Below are 22,023 nucleotides of genomic sequence, written 5' to 3'. Positions count from 1 at the left end.
TGCCCGTTGCATGTACAGCACAGTCCAGGCATGTACAAAGCCTGTGAGTCAATTACATTTGGCATGGAAGGAAACCTTCTCTTTTCCCCATCAAAATGAAACAACGCATCTTTCCACTCTATGGCTGCCAATAGGCATTCTTATTTTTGGATTAATTTTGGGGATTTTTTATTTATTTCTTTTTTTACAATATTTTGGAAAAACTCACCAAGCACGGTAGCTGCAAAACATGAAGCGCCAAGTAGCGAGGTGTATAACATCTCTATCAAGTTTCGCAGCCTGAACAAGACACGCTACTCGATCAGGCTCGCCAAGTCTCCATTAGGAGCTGGCTTCTTCTTTGCAGAAAAGAAGTACAAATCCTTACAACCCCCTCATTGATTATCGTGGTCTAAATGACATAACCATCAAGAATAAGTATCCCCTTCCAACACTTGATTCCGCATTTGCTCCTTTGTAGTCCGCAACTATATTTTCGAAACTTGATTCACACAGTGCTTACCATTTGGAGGGAGAGGAGGAGTAGAAAACGGCTTTCAAGACACCGCTGGGGCACTTAGAATATCTGGTTATGCCCTTCGGTCTCACTAATGGACCCGCAGTATTCCAAAGCATGATAACCAATGTATTGAGGGATTTCATGAATGTTTTTTGTTTTTTTGTTTATCTGGACAGCATTCTTATATTTTCACATTCTTTAGGAGAACACCAGCAACACGTTCGCATTATTTTACATCTGCTTGAGAACAAGTTATTTGTCAAGGCAGAGAAATGTCAACTCCATGTGGATTCTGTTCAATTTCTTGGGTTCATCTTTAGAAAAGGGGCAGCTGAAAGCCAACCTGTCCAAGATCCAGGCGGCGGTGGAGTGGCCTACACAGTATGGCAGAGAGATGTCCACCTGAGACATTAGCGGGAAATCTTAGGCAGCTAGCTAGCTGTCTGTCGCGAAAAGACGGTAGTTTTAGCCACACTATAAAAAAAAAAAAACAACGCGATGTTGCCACAATTTTGTACAACAGAGATCGCAGTCTTTGCACGTGTTTTCACCAATTATGTTTAATGTATTTAGAAATAATTCTCACCTTACTAATCCCACACATCTATTGATCTCTTTCATCTATAACCGCTTCAAACAACAAAGAGTATGCAGAAAAGTGGTTAAGATTGAATAACTGTCTGTGTCTTTTGTGTTGTGTTGTATTATTTTGTTATTATGTTATTATGAGTTCAAGATGGCTGCCTTTACAGGAGCTCCTATACTTTTTGTTCTTCTACTTTCATCCTTTCATAACTTTGCTGCTGTAAATTGGGAATTTCTCCATTGTGAGACGAATAAAGGTTTTCTTATTCTTATTCTTATTATGAGACCTTAACAAGGCATGACATCGCAAATGAAATGACATGTTTTTTGAAGAGGAGCAAACTTTCATCACAGTTACATCTGTTGCTTTGCACTCTCTGCCACTTGTTCTCCCCCTCGGAATCGGATGTGCAATCCTTGAGCTCGCCTACCATCGGCACACACCTGAATAACGAGGCAATCTTCCTCCTTCTCTGTCACACTCCTCCATTGTTGCACTCGCATTCACAGAGTGGATGGAGGAGCTGGGAGGTCACAGATGGAGAGTTGTGCTATGTTTGTTCCAGTGTCTCTCTCTCACACACACACACACACGCACACACACACACACACACACATACAGTCTCTGAGTGCATGTCTTCACAGATGGGGAGCATTGTGAAAGACAAATGTGCAGAGTATTGAAAATGCTCAAGATGTCATGCGGGGCATGCTGCTCACGCACAATACTTGTTAATCGCCATCCATCTCGTTATCGATACGCCCGCAGACTGTGCCGGCTAAAGAAGGCACAAGAGACAGCGCGTAAATCGAGGAGAACGCGACAATCTGCCCTAATTTGAGCATTTCCGCTCTGTTTCGATTCGATCAAAGTCGGTAATGGCGCAATTGCCACCTGTCTCTGAAAGACTCTCAAGGCCAGTTATGCAGTTGTGTGGGTTGTATTAAAAGTGTTTTTTTTCCCCCTTCCATTTCTGCTTAAAACAACGGTCTGTGTTGACATTTGTACAATGGGATGCACTCAAACCAATAACAAGGTCTAATTTGAGGATTTTACCACCCTTGAGATTAAAGTTAACAAAGGTCAGAATGCCGGATGACTGGAAAATATTATCCTAGTGAGTGGTGTGAGGAGTGTTAAGAGGGATTTTTTTTCCCCCTACCGATCTGCAGGAAACTGTCACGACTGACAATCATAAAACAAGGTACAGACATGAGAATAATTCGTGCTAAGAGATTACCTTGAGCAATTATCCTGTGGTGCCGGCTGTATTTAGAGTTATGTTTCCTCCTTAATCTAATTGTAAAATGGCCGTGGCTGGCTGACAGTGAATGTTGAACCTGTGAATAATTCAGCACAGCAAATACTCAAGTGTGTTGGGAACACTGAGTTTGGCCAAGCAACAGACTCTGTGATTGTGACATGAAACGGATTTGAAATACATGTATACCTTTTGTCAACACATCCTGTGCGGTTTGTGCGTTACATCCATCTGTAAATGGATGTGGATGTCAGAAGTGCTGACCAGACAAAAAGACTAAAGTCACTTATATTCAATACAAGGCTTTGCCTGAGTGCCGTTAATTTGCAGTCTGGGGCAGAACACGTAAAACACTACCGCCAAGCAAAAAGGCAACCAGAGCTGCACAGACTTTTGTTGGATGCACAGATTAACGTTCGAGAAAAGCATTCGTTTCGGACAAATTCCTTCGATTATTTTGATGAAAGCATTTAAATTGTGATCAAAATGCAAAATATATCTCCTTTAACGGTCAGTCCTGCTCTCTTTCAATGTTTATTGGATTGAAAGTACCGGTACATCAAGTATATCAAGACAGGTTTGTTTGGAATTGCTTTATTCTGAAACACAACTTTATTGGGTCTCGGTTAAATTGTGCAAATGTTACTGCCATAAAAAGAACACTTGCACTGTTGCTGAGACCATTTTGATGAGTTATTTACACTCCAGCTTTCATCTTTGGAGGCAGCTGAGCATGGAATGGGATTCGTTTCTTGGTGAATGGACTGAATAATAGAATCGAGCAAGCAGGAGAAGGAGATACAAGTGCAAGTGTAAGACTGCAATTGTTTTTTCACGCCAAGTTGGCTGTTTGGGGTTTTTAGTTGTGACCTGTAACTTCTTTTGTGCACACACAATTCCCAAGTTAAATCACAGAAACGTTGGATTTGAAACATGCTGATACGAGTCTCTTTACATCGACCATGTTATCTTAATGCGAAAAAAAAAAGTTAAAGACTGAAATAGATATGAGGCTTTCTCTTATGTTGATCTGTATTTGTCCTCCAAAAGCCATGTTGTGGCTTGTGCGCTTGTTTCTATGGCAACCATCATTTGATATCAGAGGTGTGTAGGAAGGCAGAAAAAAATGGTTAAAAATTAGCAAACTGCCTTATGCGTGGTCCATAATATATCCGTGTCGACTTATACGTATGTGCGTGTTAGTAATATGAGTGTGGAAAAACGTTTTTACAGTGCACATCTACAACATGACATCCATTCATGTATTGGTAGGTCATGCGGGAGCGTATTCACACTCATGAATCAGAGTGCATTTAGCTCAAAGGGAATATTATTTAAAAAATGCTCTTCTTTCAGTAATTTCAGCAGATCTCTGAGTAATCGGAATAGGATGAATAAATCAAACAATTTCTTATTCAGGAAGAATATGTACCTGTGTGCTCACATACATTCTCATTTGTGAAGATTCGAAAATATATTTTGGAAAAATTGTGCACTTTGTAACAGTTGAATGCAGTTTCCAGTTTTCATCATAAAATGTGTGTGGTATGCTGTCCTCAAAGTACCCCAAGGATCAAGTGTGTGTGTGTGTGTGTGGGCGGGGGAGGGGGGGGGGGGGTTACATATTTTTGTGTGAGTGCACACTGCACCCGAAGTATCCTATCAGTCTCAAATCCACAAAAAGTATTTTTTTTTAAAATGAAACAAAAATGTATGTGACCTTCAACTTAGGGTTGTGCATGACCAGCATCACAGGAAGGAGCTTGCGGTCAGCAGTCTGCAATTGCCGCTCGTCAGCAGAGCCATTGAGTTACATCTAGTTTATTTATTTTTTTGTTCTCGTTCAAAGCTCATCTGTTTGATCTGCAATACACCAATGGCATTGGAATAAAAAGGGAATCTGGTTATTGCCTCGTCAGGAATTTGTCTTGCACTGCTTCAGCCCCGCCTCCCAACAATTTATCTATTTACAGTATATTATTTAAATTTAAAAACATAAGTTAAGTTCACAAGTCAGTAGCCATTCTTTTCCAATGCAATTCCTGTTCCCATGTATGTGCTGCAGTTGCGTCTGTTTGTGAGAACAGAGAGCGGTGGGGTGAGTCCTTCGGTTACTGGCGCATCAGGGGTGCGTTCAGAAATCATCTCACACAGTGGTTCAATGCAACCAATCGGGAACTTAGAGCATTTTACCTCCCTCGGGAACATTGCTCGAATTTGCCGTTCAGCTATTCAGAGTGCACCCAAAATGGACCAAGGCACTTAGTGCTCCGACTGGCGACACCACACTCTATCTCTCTGAACACACCCACCCTCAGAGTAGTGCACAGGCGTCAGAGTGAATTTACGAACACGTTTTATGTTAGAGTTAGTTAATATGGAGTCCATGTCAGCAATGGATAAATTTGTTCAAGAAAAAACCCAAAACAAAACATTTTCACATCAAAAATCTCGAGTTCAAAGGCCACCCATTTCAGCACCATGTTAGTGACTGCCTTGAACCATGTTAGTCTGTGCCTCACAGAAAAAGTTAGTCAGAGCAAACACATTTAAATATTACAAGAACAAACCATTCCAATAGGACAATGCTCCGCTTTGCGCAGAATAACAATGCATGAAGCTTGACAAAAAAAATTAAATAACACTCATTCCCAGCAATAAGAGCAGCCATTTGAAAGCTGGTTTCATTGTTTAATAAAGCAGTGAACTGGCTGCAGCAAGACAGGCATCCTTATAAACTCCGAATTAGCTGAAATGAACGTAGAGATAAATTACATTTATGGGGAGAGTTTAAGTAATCACGAGGATATGAAACTTGGGATTCAGTCCAGGGAACATGAATGACAAATCTGAATCAGAATCAGAATCAGAATCATCTTTATTGGCCAAGTATGTAGAACACACAAGGAATTTGTCTCCGGTATAACACGCTGCATTAGTATCATCGTAAACAACAAATCATTGAACCATTTTAGAGTAACCAGTAGCAGTATTTGTAGTATTTGTAGTACAAGAAATCAAATTAAAGTACAGATTTTTACCAGTCATTTGCAAAGCTCATGTTTCAAAGTTGAGCCGTGAAGTTGCAAAACTGCATATCTCATGACTTATGAGGTCTTTTTTTTCTCCTCAGTGATGCACAGGATGAAATGGAATGGTTGCTCTGACAACAGAAATCATAGATGCACACTGATCAACGTTATGGACATCCGGTCTCGCAACGTTGTGGTAACTATGGTTACCTCAAAGAGCGCCAAATGTTCTGCTCCGAAGTGTGAAGGTATCATCTGTGACACTGTGCAGAGGCACAATGTTCCAAATGCAAGTGACTTTCAGAACTGGATAAAAACAAGATACTGGTACAGGAATGCCTGTAGGACTGATATAATTGAACCACTTTCAGGGACAGCGGTTACTGCAGTGGACAGCTTATCATCTTATCAGGTTACAGGGTCCATGAAAGGGTTAAAACTGTTCCCAGGAGTCTTATCATGAAAAGTTGCGCAAAGATTAGGAATTATTGCACACTTAATTTCCTCTTTCATGAGAGCCTCACTGACCCTGTTTTGAGGGGACGGTTAAGTGGCATGCAAATTGGGCCACTGCTCAACCCCCCACCCCCCTCTACTGGGAGGTCAGCACTGAGTACATCTGTCCTTGCCAAGACAACCAGGATCAGAGCTACTTGTTGAGCCCAGACTTGAAACAAGTCACCTGAAATGTGCATGGGATCTTCCATAAAGACAGTAAATCCACAGACAGTGGCGCCAAGGCCAACTATGGCTTTCGTTGCCATGACGACCAGGGTCGGAGCCAAATGGTTGCAATACGGTGAGCTGGTACTACTCGCAAAAGCAAAGCGGGAGACCAGAATGTACAGAAAAGCAATCCCCTCTCAAGAGACAGTAAAAGCATGGATTGTATTTTCATTCCTGGAGGCAGCACTTCTTCACCAAGCCACCAAACTACGACTGTCAATTAGTGGCACTGATTCGCAGTGCTGCAGTGGACATAAACAAAGATGAAGGGTACGTCTCCGACAACTACTGGAAGTGACTCAGTCAGATGCTGTCATATTAGCCAGTTTTCAGAGAGGATTAAGAATATATATCTGTGAGTAATGTTATATGACCTATCTTTTTGGTTGATATCCGAGTGAAAAAAAGGGCCTCCCTGAAAATTACATGAAAAAAAATTGCCCTTGTCACAGATTCAATGATTGACACACTATTATGTAGATATGTCTTTCATGGCGGCCCGGTGCGCCAGTGGTTAGCTCGTTCGTTTGCATGTTCTCCCTGGGCCTGTGAGGGTTTTCTCCGGGTGCTCCGGTTTCCTCCCACATTCCAAAAACATGCATGGCAGGTTGATTGAACACTCAAAATTGTCCCTAGGTGTGAGTGTGGGCGTGAATGGTTGTTCGTCTCTGTGTGCCCTGCGATTGGCTGGCAACCGATTCAGGGTGTCTCCAACCTACTGCCAGAAGACGGCTGGGATTGGCTCCAGGAGCCCCGCGCCCCTTGTGAGGATAGGCGGATCGGAAAATGAATGAATGAATCATTGAAATGCTGGTTGAAAGGTAGGGAATCCAAATTGGGTTTCAGGTTCAGGCACAGGTCTCAAGGACCAATGCAATAAAACTTAACAGGAATTCGGCCATATTGGCTCGAAGCAGTCATTTGTGCTGAATTACTGAGCTTGTACTTTGAAACACTCCGACTGCGAAATTCACCTAATTGAGCCCCAATCGAATTCGGGTACATAGACAGATGGGCAACATTAATTTGTAAAGCATTTTTGCCGACGCCATCTAATGTGAGCCGAGCTTGATCTCAAAGATTGATGATCATTTCCAGGATCGGCAATGAAAAACCGGGTGTGAAGGCCCATTCATCGCTGCTTGCACTTTTTCTTTTTTTGCATGTGGTGGAAATTGCTGTGGCGTACAACTGCAGGGCATCATCATCAGAGCTGATTCTCATATTTAATCATTTCCTGTTGCTAAATAAGTTAACCACGATGCACATGAAATCACCTCTAAGAATGACGCAGTACAACTTTTGTTGTGTTTCTGACAAAGTATAATTTGTCTTTATTAAACTGTTTCTCACTAGAACGTTGCACTTGTAGCCGATGCTGGGATGCTTCATGGATGCATCCATTAAAGTAAACTTCATCATTCAGAAGGAAGTTTCCTTTAAGATTGGTTTCCTGTTTCTCCCCAAATGAATAAATAAATAAAAACGAGAACTCTGCAGCTTGGGGGGACTGTCAAGGTCTTTTGCTGATGCTTGTGAGAATGAAACTTTGAGCTATTTCGTGGTTTCCATCGCTGACCTGCCCGCTTGCTTTCGGTTGCCATGACAACAAATATTGAACTATATGGTGACTCATTTTATACATGTGTGAATATAGAAATGTAGAGAAAGATACTTCAGAGTTCCATAATGATGCACGTTAATGAACACCTGATACAAGGTTTGACAATTTAAGAGGAGCACAGGAACCAAGATTAATTCCTACAAATAAACGGAATTATTATTTTCAATAAGTGAACGGATGGTTTTGCTCGTGCAAAACTAGTGTCAAACAATAGCCAAATCCTTTGCTGTTGCTATGGTGACATAAATCACACAAGAGCGGTTGTGCCTCGCTCGTCCAAGTGCAGTTACCGGAACACAATCACTGAATGAAAGGAAGTAGTCAATTGCTGGAACTTGTTTTGCACAATCCAAAAGAAATCCATCATAATTAGCTCCTCCATAAGGACTGCAAGGTGGAAAGAGCTGCTCACGTGTTATACATTTTTACGTCTAAGATGCTGGCCTTAAAAAATGGAGCTCACTGAAGCTATTTATCCCAAACAACACACAATCCAGCAGTCCTGATTTTTATTTTTATTTTGTGCTAAAGTGTTTTAGATTTCATTTGTTGGTGTGCTTTCTTCCTAAAATACTTCTAAAGAAGATAGATTTGACAGCTGACACCGTGATTGACTCCTACCCGCCACATGAAGGATTTTAAACTGAACCTTCTATAAAATCAAGGCTGGCATGAGGGAATCCATCGTGAACTTGTTATATAGATGAGCAAGTGTGGTCCTAGAGAGCCATAAATGCACCAGCAGCCAGAAAATGGAGAGTAGGTGGATTTGCAGATGGGTGGGGAGCAGGTTAAAGCTGCTCCACTTCTCTTCCTATGCTCTTTTACCTGTATTACATACGGCCCTTTTAGCAACATTACTCATAGTAGGACAGATCCAGGTACACTTGTGTTACATAAACCACGGTTTAAGTGTCTGCCTACCACCTAAAAATCCCTGCGGATCTTTATTATTCATTCGTTTTCAACAGCGCTTATCGTCGTTAGGGTCACGACTGAGCTGGTGCCGATCCAGCCTGAGTTTTAAGGAGGAGCAGCAAGGCGTACACCCAAGATTGATGATTGAAAACACAAAAACATTTTTTACATCACCAATCATTCATTAACACATTCACAAATTGACAGTTTTCAGTGATCTTAATGTGCACACTGAAAAAGGTATTTGATTATCAGTTGTACAAAATAAAAGCGCTAAACTGACCTCAAGAATAATAAATAATATTAATGTTATAGGTGAGCACTTTAATCATGTGTACCCAATGGACATGTTTACAATACGTAAATTCAAAGGGCTTGTTTTTCAGTGCATGTGTTTGCGAAGTGGTAGAAAGAGAAAAGCCACATAAGAATAGGCAGAACATGCAAAATCGAGATTCTAACCCAGAACGGCTACAAAAATTAGGGAAATGCTGTGCGACAGTTCAAATTTGATGATGGATATTAATCGGCAAGGGTAAATTAAATGAAATACAGTTTCCGAATATGGGAGGAAGTCCGAGTTAAAACTCCACACAGGAGGGCCTGACCTCAGATTCCAACCCAGAACCTCTCACTGTCATGATTCTGCTTTTGTTTAGATAACATTTGGTTTTGTTTTCTCATGTGGTTTTTTTGTCTTCCTCCGTAGGTTTTGTTTGCACTTGTTGTTGTCATCCTGGTCCCTTGTGTTAACCAAGCAGCTACCTCCAACTCTTTGTCTTATCCAGCTGTTCTTTATCTCATCAGTTTGCCTGCATCTAGTTCCCTGGTTTCTGTCAGTCTGCGTTACATTGTTATTGCTGTTTTGTTTCTCTTACGTGGTGTGTTTTATTTCCTGGTGTTTTGTTGTTACTTTGAGTTTTGGTCTTTTCAGGACTTTTAATTTAGTTTTCCCAGAGTACCCCTGCTTGTGTATTTTTTTTAATACATTTTTTTCAGTACAACTTGCTTCTCCCGCCTCCCCGCTATTGGGTCTTCTGGCACGACATTGAACTGTGAGGCAGAGGCGCTCACCACTTCACCGTGTTTCTAATCCGAAACTGAATTTGATTTCAATTACCCTGGGCAATGAACATTTTCACGCTGAATGTGGTGCTCTGCTTTTCGCACTTATGACCACTCAATCGTAGAGCAGATATAGACAAACAACCATTCAAATCCACACCTTTGAATAATTTAGTGTCTTCCATGAACCCAACATGGATGTTTTGAGATGCGGGAGGAAGCCAAACTGAGAAAACCCACGCAAACTCGGGGAATATAGTTTCAGAATGGGGGAAGAAGCCGGATTTACAACGCCACAAAGAAGGACCTGAGCCAAGATCGAACACAGAATCGCTTGCTTGTGATGCAGACGTGTTGACCACTGCGGCACCGTGCTGCTAATCTGAAACTCGACTCCGTCGTAAACCGAGGACCGCTCGTAACTTGTTTTCATTCATGACGATGAAGCGAGGACGAACGTTGCGCCTCTGACGCACGAGGCGGTCGTGCGTCCTGCGCGCGCGCGCCACCCCTCTCCATCCCTCACAGCGCGCTGCTCCACGTGCGCGCTCCCGCGAGCAAGCTGACCTGTTGGAAATGTTGCGAGGAGCCTGCTAAATCCGAGCGCTCCCCACGACGTCGAGTGGAAAAAGTGGACTCGTGCCGGGACATAAGGAAAACGAGAGAGGATTGAATACTTCTTACGTAACCGATTCACTTCCTTGAAGGTAAGTGGGCATCTTTTCTACACATCGACTCTTCCCTGCCATATGAGAGATTTTTAAACATTGACATTTAAAGACCTGCATCTTCTTGTGTATTTATATTTTTTTCATTTTGTACAAAAGTACAAATGGGGCTCATTTACTTACTTTGCCCAACGGGCTTCATTTCTCGACCGAGACTTTGCCCCAAACTCCACAGGGAGGCAAGCTGCTTCTCGGCTTAACGTGTTCACAGTATCGCAGTGTCCGTGCCTCCGCGATATTGTCATAACTAGTCATAGTTTCGCACCCGAAAAGTCATCGTTCACCCCGCGAAGCTGCACAATGAGGGATGAAGAGAGAGAGCGAGAGAGAGAGAGAGAGAGCGAGAGAGAGAGAGAGAGAGAGAGAACCTGTGCAGGTTGAAGGGAGCTGGGCAGGATTTTTTAGCATGACTGCATTGAGCATCAATAAAAAAAAATGCATTTACATTATGAAATAAATAGGTGTATCTTACATCATGATCAGCACGATTAGTGGTTAATATGGATGGAACAATATCCAAATGTCATGACACGATATCACCCTAATACGATAATTATGACAATATGGTGGGGAGAGTGGCAGTATAAAATAGCTTACAATGCTGTATAAATATGTACAATATTGTAAAAGAAGAACAGCACAATGTTGTGTATTTTTGCATAACAGCAGTGACAAAGAAATAGGCTTAGTCAGTCGTTATTGCTCCTAGCTGGAGCTCATAAGAGGGAGCACATCGCCCCAATTTGGGCTTCCCTTCACATGCTCCCAATCTATTTTAGAGTTCATTTAAAGATTCTTCTATTCATTTTCAAAGCTTTAAATGGCCTTGCCTCACTTTACCTGTCTGAGCTCTTCCACCTGGAGGCACCTCCCCAGGTGCCAAAGACAAAGCGAATGTTCAGAGGGGCTTGAGCCTTTTCTGTTGCCGGTCTTCGCCTCTGACTTTCAGTTAAATGTTAGGTAAGCCTCCTCTCTGCCTATTTTGAAAACTCGTTTGAAGGCACATCTTCATTCTTTGGCTTTTGACTCAACATGAGACCAACACTGTTCTGTTGTTTTCTGCTTTCTACTCTATCTGTGTTAGTATCACAAATTTGTGTTTTAATTTACTGTTTTCCCTTTCTTTTGTAATTGGTTATTTTATGTTCAATGTTCTGTAAAGTGTTTGTTCCAACTGCAGCTGATGTGAAATGTGCTATGTCAATAAACTTGGGTTGTATTGAATTGTATTGTATTGCATGTCTTCCTGTTCACTCAGGGGCCCCAAACAATGCGCTGTTTGGCTGAAGCAGGCATAAACGAATGCTTTTTGAAGGAAATGCGGTGCTTTTATCATCGAAACATGACAATGACGATATTGTGGCAAGTTTAATATCGCAATATTATCGTTCTCATTACGTCTCGAATGGTTAGCTTATCTGCCGCATGGTTCTGAGTTTCTGGATTCCAATCTCAAATTTTCATGTTCTCCTCATGTTTGTGTGGGTTTTTCTGAGTAATCCAGTTTCCTCCTCCATCAAAAATGCATATATGCATGGTAGGTTCGTTCAAGCCTCGAAATTGTCTTTAGGTGTGAATTTGAGTGGTTGTCAATGTGTCCTGTCATTGACTGGCAACCAATCCGGAGTGTACCCGACATTTTTCCCCAAAAGTTAGATCCAGATCACCCACGGCCCTGAGGATAAGCACTTTGGCAAACAGAAGGAGTGTCATGTGAATGATTAGTGACCTGTCCAGGGTGGACTGCGCTCCTCTCGCCAAAGGTCGGGTGGGAAAATCTCCCATGACCCGCCAACAATTGTTAGCAAGCACGATACTGTATAAAAATGACTGGATGGATTTTTTTTTCTGTGATTGATTGGTGACCAGTCAATGGTGAAAACCACTTCTTTTGACAAACATAGTCTGGGATAGGCTCTAACTGGACCCATGGCCCAACCGGAGCTACAGGACAAATACTGTAAAATGGATGAACGGGTGACTGAATGTGGCTCATTTGTGTTTACATTACTGCTTCTGCATTTGGCATCACCACACAGGCAAAACAGACTTCCGCAGTACAGTGTGTATGGACTGCTGGCCTGATGTCGCAAAATTCAGCATGGACATTCGATATCAGTCACTGAGTGTAAAGTTCCCAAGCTTCCTCATTGTTTTGCCGTTATGTAAAAGCTCACGTCGGAGAGCCGCGGTTTTCAGCCCCATCAAGCAGCAGTGATCGGCACGATGCTGGATTGACAGCAACGCAGCCCCATACTGTAGCACTCAGTTACCATGGCAACTAAACAACATCAGAGAGACCAGATGAGCCTGTGACGACAGAAAGAGGACATGAATGGTCGTCAGAAGGGTCGATTCACTTTCTCATCCGCGTTTTCGTTGATGTGTAAAACCGATGCCTCCTTTTCTTTCTCATACGCTCACAGAGGGTATTTTAGTTGTCACAATTGACGTTTAAATGATAAATAAAAGCTAAATGAAGCACATTCTTCACCTTCTGGCTCAAACGTGGGACCATCTGTCTCGTATCATCAAGCCTTTGAAGAGGCGCCACGCTGGCAAAATTCGCTTCTCTGGCGTGCTGCCATGCAACCATAAAACATGACCATACAATACAACATCATGAAATGTTTTTAAAGTGCACACATAAGTGTAAATGTATTGGGGGATAAAATATACAACTCTTTCAACTTGGATTATGTCGGCGTAATTAATGAAGGGTCTTGTTAATGTTTACTCAAAATTTACTCCTCACTCTGCCCCTTTACTGATGGGCCACCACCAAGTCGAGCACCCATACGCACAGTTATGCTACGTTCAGGCCAAACGTGAAATATAGCAACTTGTTTTGCGTGTGTTTGTTCACGGGGGTGACTTACCATGTGACTTACCGGGAGCCTCCTCGGAAAGTCACATGGGGCGTCATGATGGTCGACTGGATAGCATGTCTGCCACACAATGCAGAGGTCCATGGTTCGAATTCGGGTTTCCTGTGTGGCGGTTGCCTGTTCTCCCTGTGCCTACATTGGTTTTCTACGCGTGTTCTGGTTTCCTCCCACATTCCAAAAACATGCACAGTGGGTCAATGCAGCACACCAAGTTGTTCCAAGGTGTGATAGTGAGTCTGCGTGGCTGCGTGCGATTGGCTGGCAAACATTTTAGGGTGTACCCCGCCTACTGCCTGAAGACAGCTGGAATAGGCTCCAGCACGGTCGTCACCCTCGTGAGGATAACTGGCTCAGATAATGGGTGGAGTGGATGGTTATAATTTTATTTCTGTATGTGTGGACCTGAACCTTTCCTTTGCTTGAACATATATTTTTTGGCCTTCCTGTTTATCCATGTGTGACAAACTGTATTATTCTTTTTTTTTGTTTTTTTAAAAACATTTTTAGCGTGAAACTCGAGCGTCTTTGCGTAGTCTGCCAACAATGTCGGTCCCCTGTTGAATTAAATGTTGTGAATTGTGGGTAATACTTTTTTCAAGGGTTTGTCAAGAGTAGCCGATGCAGTAAAGATGCATCCTGACACCTTTCCTTAGCATTTCTAGAATTCGAATTATTCTCTTCTCTAAGTACTTCGGGTCATCTTAATTGGATAGGATAGGAAAGGAAATTTCCAAGGCAAAAAGGAAAATTCGAAGAGGCCCTGGGATTGCTTAAGGCGGACAGGCGGAGGGGCTCTTCTTCTAAGGAATAAAAAAAGAAAGAGTTTAAATATCAGTAAACAATCTGGTGATCAGTGGTTGTGGTGGCTGCTAAATGCTATCTTGGTTGACAGTTCAACAGTTATAAACAATTCAGTCCACTCAAAAGTAACTCCGACTTCCTTTCTTCCAATTCGCCAAGGCTGCTCCTTTTTTGTCTCCATCCCTGTTGGTAATGGAAGCTGGCCGAGTCGTATCTAACTCTGGGTCCCACAGACTGCAATGATATTGTCCCACATTGTTTTTATTTCACTATGCTCTATGTGTGTGTGTCTTATTTAAACATTATTTGACTGTGTGTGCTTGTACTACATATATACTGGTATGTGCCGTAGTAAGTCCATTATCAACGCCAAAATATTCACTGAAGCCAACCGATCATGGCGAAATAACATTTTTGCTTTAAAGTGCCACCTGGCTTGTAACTGCGCCTGATCACATGAACTGCATTGATTATATGGAGATGAGCCTGCAGAAATGCTGCGCATGCATCCGATCTGACTGTAGAGTTAGACTGCGCTTTGCTCTCAGCACAAAAATAGCGCCCTTAAATTTGGTTGCTTCTGGGGAAACGACTTTGTCATTCCCCCTCAAGGGTTTCCACAATCGCGAAGTGAATTCTGAAGTATTAATGAAGAGCTCTTTATTCAGATCGTCCCCAAAAGACACAGATAAAGACGTCTTGAGTCAGCATTACATGCTCTCTGTTGTCCTCTTTATCAAGGAGAACTGCCTTTATCTGCGAGGTGGGTGAGAAAGCCTTTGGTGGTAGCCTGGTAGTGTAGGGACTGATGATTAATCACTTTATACAATATATACTGTATAATTGGGCAAGCACATTATGTTGAATTCAAGAGATTTTCCTAGCACTTAACATTTAGGCTCACGAGTGAGCAGGAGCCCATTTGGAGAGAGAAGAACAAATTCATATTTTTTTTTCTATGCTTAGGTGATGATGTTGGAGGTGACGTTGACTAAACGATGAGGCCATTGATATTTTTTTTCAGTCAGTGACTAGCTGTGGGCCTCCAAACAAACCCACTCAGTCACTCTCCTTGTCGGCCTCAGTTGCACAGGCTCCACCCCCGACTTGATCATTCGATCACACTTCAGTACCTTCAGTCCTAGGACGGTCGGGGATGAGAATTAAACCCCAAACCTCAGAACTGTGAAGCAGACTTGTTTACCACTCAGCGATTATCTTGCAGTCACAATGGTTGTGATGTATGTCTCTATATGTGCGACCAGTCCAGGATATAATTGTCTTCTTTTTGCCCAAAGTCAGCTGCGATAAACTCAAAAAAAGAGATCATTTGGATTTATTTAATTCTGGGTTGGTTTCAAATGTGGTAAAGCAATGTAATTTGTTTGTGTTTTGCCCGAAAATAAACACACGATAAGTGTTCGTTTAAAACATTTTAATCATGTGCAACCAAAAATCAAGTACACTGAAAAAATGGTATGTGCAATTTATTAAATTTTGTTTCATCAAGTGGTTTCACAAAACAGAATCATCTGAATCCAGACATGTTTTATGGAGCTGGAGTCTATTTAAAAAAAAAATATATATATATATATAATTATATATATATATATACTGTATATATATATATACTGTATGTATGTGTGTGTATATATATATATGTCAGATGTCAGGATCCAAATGTTTTTTTGTAAAATAAAGTTGAGGCAATTCAACAAAAACGCAAAAAAGCAAGATAATCTGCATTCAAAAATGGATGGATGGATGACACTGTTATCACTGGATGATATCACTGTTAATAACTAGAGCACATAATGATGAAAATAAACAAAATAATTAGAACAGATGGATGAATTTAGGGGGTAGACACAAAACCTTAATGGTGGCGCTGGGTGTGTTATTTCCAGAATAAAGCATGTGACTCAGACAACCCTTCAGACTAAAAGCGAACACAAACAAAAAGACAACTTGCATTATTTGGGGCAAATTCGGAGGCTGCGTGCTTTGAGTAGCTCTTTTGAACTCATACCCACCGCAAGGGCATGAGTACTTCTTTACTTGGGCATACATGTAGAACACAAATAGCCCCGTCAACCTGTCTCGAGTGGCCTTGGAAGTCAAGGAGACTTTACTCCCTTCAGCTTCTCCGGGCTCATGCTCAACTGCACTTTATTCTCAGCCTTGATGTGCGTGCGCCTAGTGCGCTTTTAATCGGTACTGCATAAACATGAACAACCTTTGAGGCATTGGCAGCCACAGACTACTGCCAAAATAGAGCTCAGGGTAGGCAACAAAAGTGAACACCATCCCGCTGTCCTGTTACTGATGCTAATGGGACTTGTGTGAAAACAATGTAATACTAACTCACTGCGGTTCCGTTGATTTCAGTTTTCATCCAAAAGTGGATTTTTTTTTTACATTGTCTTCTCCCCACTAAATGGACTGCATGTCTTGGTTTAAAAAAGAAAATGGAACTTTCATTTTTCTTGTGGTTCCCAAATTTGTCATAGTCTTCAGTACCATGATAATTTCTCAGGATCATTTTTTTAGAGGTATCCAACCATCGGGCCTTTGCTGACATCATTTGCAAGGGGGGGAAAAGTTCTCAAATTAGACCCTCTTGTCAGTATGTGTGCACACTTGTTCAAACAGGCGTTTGAACTAGGTCTAACCCTTTCAAAATGAGGTGCGGTACTTTTTATTTGAGGAAATATGGTACATTATTGTCAGGTTCTGAACCAAACTGAATAATGTTTTGGATTCCAGAAATGCAGGCTCAGTTAAAATGCGATAACAAAAATATTACAGAAAATCGCACCGACAAAGTACAAACTGAAATCGCTGGTCACAAGGAGCCAGGAAAAAACACTGCATAAAACAAAAAGAGAACACACAAACGAAATATCACAAGTCGAATAACGCCAAACCTAAGATCAAGATCAATAAAAAGGAATAATGAAAATACTTGCAATGTTCTATGACAAAACGAGGGCGACTATGAACGATATCGAGACCTTGCTTTGAGCCTAGAGCACAGCAAATGTCCACTGCAGTGCTGCCACGATAACACAAACACTTTCACTCTGGAACACACAGTTGAGTTTCTATTTATACACTAGTTATTCAATTAACAATAATTATAAATGCAAACATACTGAGGAAAATAAATGTCTTGTCTTTTGCAAAATATAAGATAAGGCATATCAGCAGGGACATCAGTCTCAGTAATGAGCCCCCCTTGCGGACCCTCCGATGACCTGCTTATACGCAATAAATAGTATTAAAGCAAGCTTCTCGCATTTTAATCCTCTGATTTATTTCTTTATTTTCAGAAGAAAAATAATATATGACGGAGCTTTTACAGCCATGAGCAATCTTTTGCTTTTTGGTGGGGTCTCGACAGAGGCTCCAGACAGCAGCGAGCGCAGTCGGATTTCTCTTTTGACTCCCACTCTTTTCTGCTGGCTGCTGTTCCTACCGCCGTGCCTGCCAAGAAAGCGCCTGTTTACCATAAAAGCATTCAATATTTAGATTGGCGTGGTGGACTGGATTGTTTTCTGAGAGTGGAGTAAAACATGGACCCACAATTAGCTTTTAACGCCGTACACTTGACGGCTACAATATTGGGTACACATGCATTGTTTAATCAACGCATCTCTGGTAATATCATTTAAAAACTGAACACTATCTTTTTTTTGTTGTCATATACATGGCCAAGGTGTGCATAGGTACCATCGCCACTGCTGGTCTTGAGCGTGGCCATCTCCTATTTAAAATGCTTTGTCACAAGAATGAGCTGCCATTCAGCTACACTCTATGCTAAATGCAAAAAAACAAAGGTCAAAACCATTCACACCCACATACACACCATCACTGAGTGGGAAACCGATCCCACACTGCTCGCACACAAGTCAGGCAAGTGTACCACTACAACATCAGCGACGAGTCTGGAACGTGTTCCTCAAAACTCACTCAGTAGCGTTCTTGCCGTTTCCAGACATTTCAGAGGAAGTCACTCCTTACACCAGTTTCATCGATCAACACAAAATTAGGCGACTTGTCGTCTGTCGTAAAATGACTCACAAAATATTTCAAGGATCCATGCCTGAAACTGAAGAAGAACTCGGTAGTTTTGGTTTGAAGCAGGCATTTTGGGCGTATTCCATGGCTGGGATCAACTCTTAACAGGGAATTCTTCAAAATGAACACTGTAATTCCATCCATCCATCCATTTTCTGAACTGCTTTATCCTCACAAGAGTCGCAGGGGGTGCTGGAGCCGATGCCCGCTGTCTTCGGGCAGTAGGCGGGGGACACCCTGAACCAGTTGCCAGCCAATCGCAGGGTATACACATAGACGAACAACCATCCGCGGTCACACTCACACCTCGGGACAATTTCGAGTGTTCAATCAGCCTGCCATGCATGTTTTTGAATGTGGGAGGAAACCGGACTACCCGGAGAAAACCGACACAGCTCTATAATTGGAGCAGGTATCCTATTCAGATGCTTTTTTTTCATTCTCTACTACCGAGTGTTAGTGGAGAATGGCGCCAAAATTTGATTATCTTTTTGATGGATCAATTAACCATCAAAAAGATGCGAGGTCCCCTTCGTCGCTGCTTGCCCCTTCCATTTTCCTTGTTCTTGTTTTTGTGTTCAGCAAGAGATTCCCTGGCTAGGGCAGGAGCTGCCATGCCATTTGGTTGTCTGACGCTCGGGGAGAAGAAGGATTACAACAATCCCGCTGAAGTCACCGACAAGTATGATCTCGGACAAGTGGTTAAGTCGTAAGTCAGGCCGATTAGGATATTAATCGAGAATGTTGCTCCAAAAAAATCATAGGAACTCCTTTTTTTCTTTTGCAGAGAGGAGTTTTGCGAGATGTTCCGAGCTAAGGATAGGAACACGCTGAAAATGTACACCTGCAAAAAGTTCAACAAAAAGGACGGCAGGAACGTGAGGAAAGCGGCCAAGAATGAAATCATGATCCTCAAGATGTAAGTGGAGCTCAGCGACAAGGATCACATTCAGCCCTTTTTCCAAACACTGGCTGACTCTTCTGAGATTTTATACAATACTTTGTTGAGGTCATTAACCCCAAGTCTCTCTCCACTGAGTAGCGCCTTTTGTTAAATAAACATTTTTTCTCAGTGTTGCTAAGTGACAGTTGGAGTGTGAAACAATGACTGTACTTCGCATAAAGCAAAAGTAAAGTCACATACGGTGTGACAAAATAATTGTGCTTAAAATGCTTCTACTGCCCCCAAGTGGGCAAAATAATCTAAAACTGAAGAAATTTTCCCAAGAATAACTGTTGGATAACTGTTGTACTGTACGTCCTACCTGTCACAACTTTCAGGAATGAGAGCCAGTTATCCATCAATTACAGGATTGCGGCAGAATGTTCACTTTCTATATCATTTGTCCTCACGAGGGTCAAACGCTGGAACGAGCGCAGGGGCACATAAGCATCTATTCACACTGACATTCACGCCTTTTGACAACTTAAGAGTCTTAACCTAATATGCATGTATATGGAACATGGGAGGAAGCCAGAGTACAGGAAGAAACCTTAGAACTGTGAGGCGGACGTGCTAGTCGACGGGTCGGCAGCCTGGATACAATTTTGTGAGAGTTAAAAAGAACATCCAGCGTTATTTTCCCTGTACAATAAAGTCATTCTGTTCTAGTCCTTTCAAACATGTTGCATGATGTCATGCTTTTCCCTTCTACAGTTGCCTATTGTAGTTTATGATTAGGCATATTCAATACCACTTTTTTACTTAACGATACCAGTACGAGTACTCAACTCTTGAGTGCTGACCGATACGATATACCAAGTAACTGATAACACCAATACTTTTGACACATCAGATTTCTATTCAACTAAGAAGTTGACAAAACGGGGCTGGTCGATACAGCTGAAAAATTGATAGCAATGAAAGTATTTCATATCAGCATATTTTTCTTTTTTTTTTCTTTTCACCTATTAAAATAAGAACAAAGATGAAATGGCCAAAAGATTCGATATAATAAAATACACACATCCAGAGGAGAAATACTCTTCATCTTACAAAATATAGGTACATAAAAGTACAAAAAGCTAGGCAACATGTAAGTATAGCACAAACTATGAATAATAGTAATAGTAAAAGCGTACTGCATTCAACAGGTGTTATTATTAATGATCTAAATAATAACAGTCCACATTTCGAAATCACTGAAAGCAGGTAAATGTGATAAGTACTGCATATGCATGAAATATAATGGAGAAGGTCATCATAGCACTCACTTCTTTTATTCCACTTTTCCCCTTCACAGGATAAAACATCATAATATTCTGCAGCTGGTTGACGCTTTTGAAACAAAGAAGGAATACGTTATCTTCCTGGAACTGTAAGTATTTATGTTGACCTTGCGAAAACGCTGCAACGTGCCCTTTCATCATTACGTTTGTAATCTGCAGAGCAACAGGCAGGGAGGTATTTGACTGGATTTTAGATCAGGGCTACTATTCGGAGAGGGACACCAGTAACGTGATGAGGCAGGTGCTGGAGGCCATAGCATATTTGCACTCTCTGAATATCGTCCACAGAAATCTGAAGGTATGGTGCTTTGCTGACACCCAGTGATGAGTAGGGGCACTTCATAACATGAACTCAGTCTATTCACAAATATTTGTTATCCTCACACAGCTGGAGAACCTAGTGTACTTCAACCGCTTGAAACATTCCAAAATCGTTATCAGTGACTTCCAGCTGGCAAAACTGGAAAACAGACTTATTAAGGATCCATGCGGGACTCCAGAGTATCTTGGTGGGTCAAGTTTGACATGCTCAACATCATACCAAAACTATGGGAAACTAAGAGGGCTTCTTTCTTATTTTCAGCTCCTGAGGTTGTTGGAAGGCAGAGATATGGAAGACCTGTGGATTGCTGGGCAATAGGAGTCATTATGTACATACTGTAAGTACAGCTGATCGGAGGTTGGAGAAAGAAATTGGTCACGAGAAATGTAGTCAGGTTTATTCTTCCGGTAATGGCTTTGTATGACATGGAAAGGCGATATGTGGCATAACAATTAGACACTCGCCAAGTAAAAAACAAGAAGTCAAAGCTACATGTGGTTTAACAATCACATATTCATCAAGACAAAATAAACATTCTCAGTTATCCATCCATCCATTCTCTACAACTTATCCGGGGGTCAGGTCGAGGGGACAAAAGCTTCAGCAGCGAAGCCCAGACTTCCCTCTCCCTGGCCACTTCTTCCAGCTCTTCCCGAGCAATCCCAAGGTGCTGCCAGGCCAGCCGGGAGACGTAGACTCTCCAGCGTGTCCTAGGTCGTCCCCCGGGCCTCAAGCCGGTGGAACATGCCCAGAACACCTCACCAGAGAGGCGTACAGGAGGCATCTTAATCAGATGCCCGAGCCGCCTCATCTGGCTCCTCTTGACGTGGAGGAGAAGCGGCTCAACTCTGAGCCCCTCCCGGATGACCGAGCTTCTCACCTTATCTCTAAGGGAGAGCCCGGACATCCTGCGGAGGAAACTCATTGCAGCCGCTCGTATGCAGGATCTGGTTCTTTTCTGAGAAGAATTAATCTGCTCACTGCAACCCCCAGAGTTTAAAACATTGCGAAAGTGATTCTCCTCTCATAAATCAATTAATCGTTCATTAATTTCCCCCAATGGTCAATTAAGAAAAGTGACTGACCCTAACTGTTATGATTTTTGCTGATGCAATAGGTTGTCCGGGAATCCTCCATTTTACGATGACACCGACGAAGATGACCCTGACAGTCGAGACAAAAACCTCTTCCTCAAGATTTTGTCGGGAGACTATGAATTTGACTCGCCATACTGGGATGACATTTCTGATTCTGGTAATCAACT

At 42.0% G+C, this 22,023-nt stretch overlaps 1 protein-coding gene across 1 annotated transcript in view; it reads left to right on the top strand.

Annotated features, from left to right (window-relative positions):
* The first annotated feature begins 10,254 nt into the window (after positions 1-10,254).
* The window catches only part of camkva (CaM kinase-like vesicle-associated a), a 14,485-nt gene continuing 2,716 nt past the window's right edge, over positions 10,255-22,023 (top strand). Inside the window, exons 1-8 of the mRNA XM_086117119.1 lie at positions 10,255-10,418; positions 18,791-18,917; positions 18,996-19,127; positions 20,452-20,526; positions 20,597-20,735; positions 20,826-20,946; positions 21,021-21,096; positions 21,877-22,013. Of these exons, the coding sequence (XP_085973245.1) occupies positions 18,823-18,917; positions 18,996-19,127; positions 20,452-20,526; positions 20,597-20,735; positions 20,826-20,946; positions 21,021-21,096; positions 21,877-22,013 (775 nt within the window). The 5' untranslated portion in view covers positions 10,255-10,418; positions 18,791-18,822. The remainder of the gene's footprint in view (positions 10,419-18,790; positions 18,918-18,995; positions 19,128-20,451; positions 20,527-20,596; positions 20,736-20,825; positions 20,947-21,020; positions 21,097-21,876; positions 22,014-22,023) is intronic.

Source organism: Hippocampus guttulatus, chromosome 8 (genome assembly GCF_054856545.1).
Source record: "Hippocampus guttulatus isolate MCC_2025c chromosome 8, RoL_Hgut_1.0, whole genome shotgun sequence".
NCBI classification, from domain to species: Eukaryota; Metazoa; Chordata; class Actinopteri; order Syngnathiformes; family Syngnathidae; genus Hippocampus; species Hippocampus guttulatus.
Note: the sequence above shows the minus strand (reverse complement) of the source record. Positions and strands in the feature narration are given on the sequence as shown.